This window comes from Cucumis melo, chromosome 6 (assembly GCF_025177605.1).
Source record: "Cucumis melo cultivar AY chromosome 6, USDA_Cmelo_AY_1.0, whole genome shotgun sequence".
Lineage (NCBI taxonomy): Eukaryota > Viridiplantae > Streptophyta > Magnoliopsida > Cucurbitales > Cucurbitaceae > Cucumis > Cucumis melo.
Window position 1 is genome coordinate 34,388,357 of NC_066862.1, and position 9,611 is coordinate 34,397,967.

Genomic DNA, 9,611 nt, shown 5'->3' on the forward strand with positions numbered 1-9,611 from the left:
TTCGCTATTGAGAGAATTGAAGATAGGTGAAGTCGTTGTGTCAGTAGGCAAGTTGGGAAGTTGGGAAGTTTAATTGAACATTTCCAAGTGCGACCTATTTTGGTAGACCGTATTATTAAAGCCCAACTAGATGATGGAATGCTAAGGAAGTTAGCAGAAAAGGTAAGATTAAACCAAAAGATTGAATTATAGCTTGAGGGGTGATGGTGCCTTGATGAAATATGATAGATTATGTGTACCTAGTGATCAAGCAATAAAAGATCGAATTTTAGAGGAAGCACATAGTTTTGTATATGCAATGCATCCTGGTAGTACGAAAATGTATAGAACTTTGAAGAAACACTATTGATGGCCAGGCATGAAGCATAAGATTGCAGAATATGTAGCTAAGTGTTTAATATGTCAGCAAGTTAAACTTGAACGTTAGAGACTAGCGAGACTCCTAAATCCTTTTCCAATGTTGGAATGGAAATGGGAGCATGTTACCATGGAATTTTTATTTGGACTACCCCGTACAACGAATGGGTATGATGGCATTTGGGTGATAGTTGACAGGCTTATGAAAACAGCAAGATTTCTACCAGTCAAGGTCACTTTTACCTTGGATAAGCTGGCCAAGTTATACGTTGATAAAATTGTGAGTGCGTATGAAGCTCCAGTATCGATTGTGTCTGATTGAGACTCCAGGTTTACCTCAAATTTTTGGTCAAGTTTACAACAAGCCCTGGGTACCAAGTTACATTTCAGTACCGCATTTCATTCTCAGATAGATGGCCAGTCAGAACGAACCATTCAAACCTTGGAGGATATGCTTAGAGCTTGTGTCTTGCAATTTAAGGTAATTGGGATGCTCACTTACAATTAATGGAATTTGCATACAGTAATAGTTTCCATTCAAGTATTGGAATGGCACCATATGAGGCTTTGTATGATAGACGTTGTAGAACTCCCATATGTTGGGATGAAGTTGGAGAAAGGAAGTTAATGGGGCCAAAATTAGTACAAACTACTTCAAAGAATGTGAAAATTATTAGAGAAAAGTTGAAAATAGCCCAGGATCGTCAAAAGAGTTATGAAGATAGATTTAGAATTTGAAGTTGGCGACAAAGTCTATCTAAAGTTATCTCCTTGGAAAGGTGTGCTTCGATTTGGCAGAAAAGGGAAGCTGAGTCCAAAATTTATTGGGCCTTATGAGATACTAAAATGTATTGGGCCTCCAGCATATCGTTTAGCGTTGCCTATGGAACTTCCCAAGATTCATGATGTATTTCATGTGTCAATGTTGCATAAGCACGTCCCAGATCCATCTCATATTCTTGAAGCACAACCAGTTCATTTGAAAGAGAACTTGTCCTACAAAGAGCAATCAATACATTTGGGTAAGATTCTATGCTTTATGGAGCGGGTCTTGAGTACCCATCTAATTTTAGTAATGATATTGATTAACCCATGATGTCGGATGCTTGATTTTGGAACTTAGAAGGTGGTTAGGATGTCTCCCAGGAAAGTTAAGAGTACTTTAATTGGTTCTTGACAAGTTTTTGAGTAATTTAAGTGAATTTTCTTTGAGTTCTTGCATACCCATTGAATCTAAGCATTAAGATTAGATTACTCATAAGACTCGGGTCCCAAAGTTAAACATTTGAGGTCAAGAAGGGACTTTCTTCTAACTTTACAGATTTGTTTGGGTGTTGCGTATATAAGTTTTGAACACACAACAGTTTTAGATCCTATATTCGAATTTAGAAAGGCGTTAACGTGTTATCAAAGCGATTTTGACAAGGGTTTGATAAGGTTGTAGATAAGTTTAGTGTGTTCTCTCATAGTTCTTAAATACCCACTTCGTGTTAGCGTGGACTTGATTTTACCCATTATATTTGAATGGAAAATTGGGGACTTTAGAGAACTACGAAGGATTGTTCACCGAACTTAAGATTGTTTAGGACAAGTGTGGGAAATCTCTTAAGATATTGACTTGTTACTTTGACGTTGAGTTTGTTATTAAATGATCTAAATCTCTCACATTATTGATATTGCAACTAAGAGCATATTAATATACAAGACCCATTAAGTATACACTAAGTTTGGATCCTCATCTTGTTAAGAGTTCAATGTGAAGTTTAAGATTCAAGGGTGGAATGTTTAGCCTAGACTAAAGCATTTAGGGGAAAGTTCAATTTAGAACTTGGAAGCCTTGATCAACATGGTTGAGGTTATTTTAGATGAGTTGGGGTAGGTTTCTAAGTTATTGACCCGTTAGATTGTTGTTGAGATTGTTAATGGATTTAAACCTCTAAGGTATGAAAATTGGACATAAGAGTGTATGGATTTAAAAGACAACTTAAGTTTGAGTGCTTGTGGCATTAAGAGTTTAAGTTGAAGTTTAAGGGTCTCTTGTGTGATATAATGAATATAAATCCCAAAATATCATCGATAATGGAGATACAAGTGTTTTTACATAAAAGACTCGTTGAGTTTGAACTAAGTTGGACTCTTATGGGGTTAAGAATCTAAATTTCAAGTCTAGGGTTCGTAGGTGAAAATTCTAACCTAATCTAAGGCGAGTTGAGAATTTAAAAACTTTAGAAACTAAAGTAAGTTTGATTTGGCCTTATGAAGTATGTTGAAAATTGTTGTGTCATCTCCCTTTGTGAAGATAACTAATAGATCCTAATCGTTGTTTCAGGCCAAATTAAAGTGGGAAAAGCGTATAATTTCGAGGGATCGAGTCATTGATTGTGAGTGACTTATTTTTAAGCTTTCTTTATACATATACACGTTATCTCTTGATATTGCTTGAAAACTACCATGACCTAAACCGTTTATGACCACGTTTTCGTTTATGTTTAAACAATGTGTTTACACATCGCGATTTAATGAATGTTATGACTTGGAGTTTATAAAAACGGGTTTCAACTTTCTGTTTTTAATTGCACTTAAACGATGTGTTTGTTCATCACAATTGTAAGAATTTGCATGGCTTGAACTTTTTTAAATCGTATTTGAAGTTTTTATTATACTTGGTTTTGAAATATGGTTAACTGATGCTTATGGTGAACGAGAAGGTGATTTCCCTAAGCTATGTGAATGTGTTTTCGTAGCGCCACTTATGGTTGTCAGGGGGTTTCGGGGTTGAAAGAGGTCGTAACCGAAGATCCGAGAACCTGAGCTTAGGTGAGGACATCGATTGAGGATTGTGATATGGCTTCGGCCTAGCTTAACCCATGGTTGGGTGGCTCTATATGCACATAGGAGTGGTATATAGTTACTATGGTAGGTGCTAGGTATGCGTGAGCTCCGTTTGGCCGCTTATTTCCTTGTGGATATGGAGCATGTGTGAGCTATTCCCGAACCGTATACTTAGTATGCCATCATGGTTGGTTTGGATTGGTTGACGGTTGCTATCATGGTGGGTACTAAGGATGCGGGAGCTAGTTTTGACCGCATGATTCTTAATCATGTGCGAGCTATCTTTGGCCATATCTTTAGATGTCTTGCCATGGTTGTATGGATTATAGGTTTGTTGGTGGTCTAATGGCTATGAGTTAATGACATTTTTCATTAATATCATATTTCTAATGCATATTTATAATTTTCCTCTTTAGTTTGTTTTATGAACTTTACATTTAAGAAAACTTGCCACCCACTGAGTATTCGACTTATGTTTTTAATGTTTTCTCCCCCCCCCCCCCTCCGCCTCAGGTAGCGATCAAGGGCCAAGAGTTAGATTGATTTTCGTCATTGGTTATAGATCTCCACTATTCTTTGTATGTATAAAGTTATCTTTTGTAATACATCAGGGAGTGGTTAGATCGTAGCGAGAGTAAGGTTAAGAACTCGTGTTTTAGAGAGATCCCTCTTTTGGTTGAATTATTTTGCACTACATACCTAATTAGAGTATGGTTATCTGTCTAAAACTATGGAACTATGGAATTATCTGGAAGTGTGTGGTGAGACACACTTGATGCATTGTGAACTCTGTAGTTGTTATTACTTATATGTGAGTGCAATTTCCCTCCTTTACAGGTTTTGCGAACCCATATTTTAGGGGAGGTGCTGCCGAATTTTTTATACAATTTCTTGAAAAATATTTTTGCAAATTTTAGATTTGGGAAGGAATGCTTTATTTTAAAAAAGGAGTAAATTCACACCAAGATCTAGGTTAGAAGGGAAAACTTAGACCGGGGTGTGACATCCTGAGGGACACCCATGTGGGTAGAACTCTAATAGACAAAGTTAACAGAACGTCCATCCATAGCATGCAGCATATCATAAACATCATAAAGAAGACATGAATATTAATCTTAACGTCTTTAATCATGTAATTAATATATCATGCATTAACATCAACATCAACAGTCATCATCATCAACATACTACCAGTCATTAACATAATATCAGTCATCATCATCAATCATCCATAAATGACAGTCATTATCAATAGCATCAAGTTATGGATTTTAGCTACCATCAATGCATAATCACAATTACATGCGGTCTCTTAAATTCAATTCGAAGGTCTAGTAGGAGAATCTCTTATCTTGAGATTTTAGTCAAACAAAGTACTCCCTAGCTGACACTAAAAATTCTCCAATTAACTTGATCCTAATTATAAAAGGAAAAACTCAGTATGTTAATTAATGAAATTAGTAATTGGCTAACATCCAAAAATTCTCCCAAATTAATTAACTTTCTAAAAATTAGGATTGAAACCAATTCAACCTTGATTGGGAAAAATCCAAGATTATATCTTCAAGAAGTAGCCAATTGAACCTTTAAAGAAACCCCAAATAAATCCAAATTAAATTAGCAAAAAATTAATTTAATTTCATTGGCTTACCAAGGTTACTCAAATGGAGGTTGAAAATTTTTCTTATCCTTAAGGGGAAAATTCATCACTTTAAATCCTCAAGCTTTCCAAAGAGATCAATCACAACTAAAACTAGTGAGGTGGCGACAGCAGAGGGTTATCTTAGTGAAGGAGATGAAGAACTTTTTTTTTTTCTTTTTCCTTTTCTTTCCAACTTAAGCATTCCAATGCTATTTATAGACCCAAATAATAACAATATTTGATTGTACTTTCTAAAGTCTCTCAGATGCTTGGGCTCTGCCGATAGTTGATCTGACACGACCTGAGACCCTACTGAGACTGGAGGAGAGGCGGTCGGGGTCCACTGGGTAGCATGAAATGGTGCCAAAGCATCTCTCAGCATATCCTGATATCTCTACTCCATGGTAGCGAGATCTTCCTGAGTGACAGGTGTTGTAGGGTTGGTCGTCAGCACAGTAGGCTGCTCTTCGGGCTGGATACGTCCAGCTCCTCTGCCTCCCCTACCATCTTTACGTGCTCCTCTACATGGCGGCATTTTTCCTAAATTCCACCAGCAGAAGTTTTTCACAATACAATCATAACATTCATACTTTATCTAGTTTAATTCAGGCAAGGTTATAAACATGACATCATGTTAATCATAAAACATATCTGGTGAGTGACAAAGGACCGTATTAGCCATAGGGGTAAAAGCAAAACAAAGACTTACATCGTAAGTTAGTCTAGAAAACCTAAAAAACTTAGGCTCTTATACCAACTGTAAATATAGTACCAAAATTTGATGCAACAATATTCAATTGATTTAACCTAACAAAATTAAAACACAAAGCATAGGCATAATTTAATGAAAAATATATTCAATTGGTCTAAACCTAACAAAATTAAAACACCATAAACCTAACAAAATTAAAACACACTAAAATAAAACATAGACAAAAATTTGATGAAGGAATAGATTCAATTAGTCTAACCTAACAAAATGAAAGGCTCGGTAAAACCAATTCAATAAATTAAAAACAAAACAATTTTGAAGAAGGAAAAACAATCTACGTTATAATAAACGGAAAAGAAGGAAAGAAAAAAAAAAGCTTACCTTTTGGCACAATAGGTTTTCGCTTTTCCTTTAACCCCTTTTCTTTCAAAAAAAAATCTACTTTTCTCCTGCTTTTCTTTTTTCTTAAGAAAATCTCCTCCTTTGTTTTTATAAGGCATTGAGATGATAGCTTTTACTTAAAAATACTGAGAAGAAGGCAAGATCGTGAGGATCATGTTTGTGAGAGTGGGAAAGTGGGAAGAATCGAGAAGAGGGAGGGGGAAAAATCGTGGGACTTGTGGAGGAAGTGGTTGAGAGAAAACAAGGATGAGATATGAAATTTAATTATTATTTTCTTTTTCCTTTTTTAAAAAAATAAACAAATAAATTCAAATTCAAATCAACTTAATTTAATATAAATAAATAGAATAAAGTAATAAAATAAAATAAAGTAAAGTAAATATAAAAAATAAATGGCCAAAATATGGTATCTAGAGTAGCCATATCTAAACGATCGTGCATCAAACCATAGTCAAATCTAAACGATCGCAAATATATTGCGCACGAGTTGTTGACGGTGTAGTTGACGGGGTATTTTTTTTAATTTTACACGGTGGGCCTCTGAGCTTTTTTTGTTTTCAGAATTGTTCTATACAGTGTAAATACTTTTTCGTTTTTATATATTTTTTAAAAGACCCCATTAATTAATTAATTAATTTTTTTATTTATTTAATTTAATTAAAAATGTTTAATTAAAGTTTAAATAAATTAAAATATATATTAATTGATTTTTCATATATAATGGTTATATAATGCTTGAATGCATGTTATAGGTTACTCTATAGTTTTATAAGTGCAAATATTCGGAGCATGGCCATTGATATTATACGATCTTTGAATCCTACACTAAACAATCGAGAATACTTTCGATTAACTAAACAATTCAGACTAATGTTAAAGTCTACGCAATTGTTTACTACGCAATTGTTTAAATTATGTATCACTTTATAAACGAAGGTTTTGGACTTTGTTACACGATCATCTATGAAGATCACAACGATTGTTTTGGACTTTATTACATGATCGTGTTTGAAGATCACAACGATCGTTTTGGACTTTATTACATGATCGTGTTTGAAGATCACAACGATCATTGTACATTAATACATGATCACATATGATTGCATAAACAATCATGTAGATTTGAATGAAGAAATATCAACCGCTCACACTTACAATTCGATCGTTTGTTTTTTAAGATGGATCTGAGCAGATATGAAAACGATATAGAAATCGAACTTTCACCTTCAGATATTCTAAGAGAGAATGATTGGAGAAGATTTTTTTAGGGAATAGTAGAGAATGAGAATTCATGTCTAAGAACTTTTCTTGTCCCGTCGTTGATACAAGATTATTTAATGATTTTGGATAAATGTTGGTTAATAATAAATGTTTTGGTGGAATATTAGTAAAGATGCATCGAAGTTGGTTAGAGAGAGAAAAGAAACCTAACATTCAATTCCCCTAAATTTGGATAAGAATGTAAATTCACATGACAAAAAGTTTAGTTGTAATAAAGGAGTAGAAATGGGTCAATGATAGAAAAGTTTTTAGATTTTAGGCTTTATGAAATTTCCCCCCGAGTTAAGCAAGATAAGAGAACGTATTTCAAGTGCTCACCCACTAATTTTCCTATTTCCTTCTCCCACCATACAATCGACCAAATGAATAAAAGAAGGGAGCTCCACATAAATATCTTGATATGGTGCAAGCACACGTGTTAAGAAATAATATATTTTAAAACGACCTTGGTCAAGTATCATTCTCAGGGTTTTAAATCAATAATCAACCTAAAAACTTAAGCTTTGTAGGTAAAAGCAAGTTTAACTAAATATCATCTAACACTCTCCTTCACTTGTAGGCTCGAAATATGAAAAAGATCCTACCAATGAAAATAAATATTAACTGAAAAGAAGAAACAACATCGTAGGACCTTGAACACAAGACCTTCCTAGGTCACTTATGCTACCATCTTAATCACCCATATATCCAAAAGGCTTATCAAGTTAGAGAGAAAATGTAGAGATTGTATTTAATATTGCTATGAAATGTTACATTTGGAAAATTTAATAAAGAAACCTAGGACACGTTTGGGAAGATTAAAGCTTGGAAGACAATAAGGAGGGAAAAGAAAAAAGAAAGAAGTGTGTTTGATAAAAGGTCAACTTTGGAATACATGACATACAAAAAAAAGAAAAAAAATTGAATTCAAGAATTTTGTTATATATCTCTATTTTTCTTCACATATCAATGACATGCATGCAACTATATCATTTAAATTTTGTCATCCATTATAATTTCTCCTCTTCAAAAGTGAATTGAGGGAAGAAAAAAATACTAAAAGAAAAAAGCTCATATTTTCTTATATGATATTGTTTGGCCTCACATCCGGAAAATTCCTATACTAATAGTATGAACAATATTTTATATTACCTCTACTTATTATTCGCAACGACAAGAAATCTACGGAAAGGTATTAAAGCAAACAGATAGTTCGAACAAGGGAAATATGGTATTGCCAATGTACTTCAATATTTCCCAACTAACCAAAACTCCTTATCAAAATAACACTACAAATTATTAAGACAAACACACAATATTAGGCACAAAGCACAATCTAAACTAAATTTGAATTAGGGCGAAAATGGATTGATACACTTTACAAAGAGAAATGAATTGCCTCAACAATTTGTTATATAACTCAAAAAGAATTAGCAACAAGTATAGCTTGTCTACACCTTGCTTTAGCCTGACCAAGGCGTTCGCTCAATGTCTCATCCTTCACGGCCGCCTTCACCATAGCCAAATCCATTTCCATCAATTTCAAAACCCTAAAAAGCTCTGTTACCATTCTCTCCTCCACTTTGCCGTCGTCTCGCAAAATCTCCGCCTCCTCTCTCGCCCTTTCCGCCACAATCTCTCCCACTTTCGCTAGCAACTCCGTCGACCCAAATTCCCTCTCCATTAACCCTTCTAACTTTTCCAGAAAATCCATTATCATCCACCCGATCGGCTTCTCAAGATTGATCTCTTTCGTTCTTTTCCATCCGATTTCGAAGTTGGGTGGCTCCGGCTTTGCGATTTCTGTTGTGGGTTTTCTTTGCCGGAGTATTTCGGATCTTCTTCGTTTCTCTATTGGGAAGGTTTCTGGTTGGTTAAGAGCGCTGAAGTTAGGATCTGGGGATGGGAAATTGGGGTCGGATTCGGAATCTTGTGAGTTGTATTTGATTGAGAGGTCTCGTTTTGATGTAATTTGTAATGGGGTTGTGAAAGAGGGATGAGATTGGGGGAGAAGAAGAATGGGATTTGGAGTAGAGAGAAAATGGAGGTGTGAGGAAGCCATGGAAGAACAGAGTGAAGAATGAAACAGAGGGATAAAGGGGAAACAGAGTAGATAAGCTTCTTCTTTTTAGCATTGTTGGATAGTTTTATGCTTTCTCATATCTCAAAAATATCTTTTTGGGAAAATGAATACTGGTGTTGGGCTCAGAGTCTAACCACTATTATTATTATATTATTTACATTGTTAGATTTGTAATGAAAAATTATGTGTATTTTATCATTTATTACTTATAATTCTTAAATTTACCTCGTGCTTCATTTTCCAAGAGAAAGATAACTTTTTAAGCAAAAATAAACTTTTTACCTCATGTTTATGTAGTCCTTAAAAGTTCAAAACAAATATTT

The 9,611-nt window shown here is 34.5% G+C and overlaps 1 protein-coding gene across 1 annotated transcript; it reads right to left on the minus strand.

Moving 5' to 3' along the window:
• Nucleotides 1-8,523: 8,523 nt before the first annotated feature.
• On the minus strand, nt 8,524-9,388 carry LOC103493403 (protein CHLORORESPIRATORY REDUCTION 41, chloroplastic). Its single transcript, XM_008454123.3, has one exon. It carries the CDS (start codon nt 9,265-9,267, stop codon nt 8,626-8,628), a length of 642 nt encoding a protein of 213 aa, XP_008452345.1. The 5' UTR covers nt 9,268-9,388; the 3' UTR covers nt 8,524-8,625.
• Between the last annotated feature and the right edge of the window lie 223 nt (nt 9,389-9,611).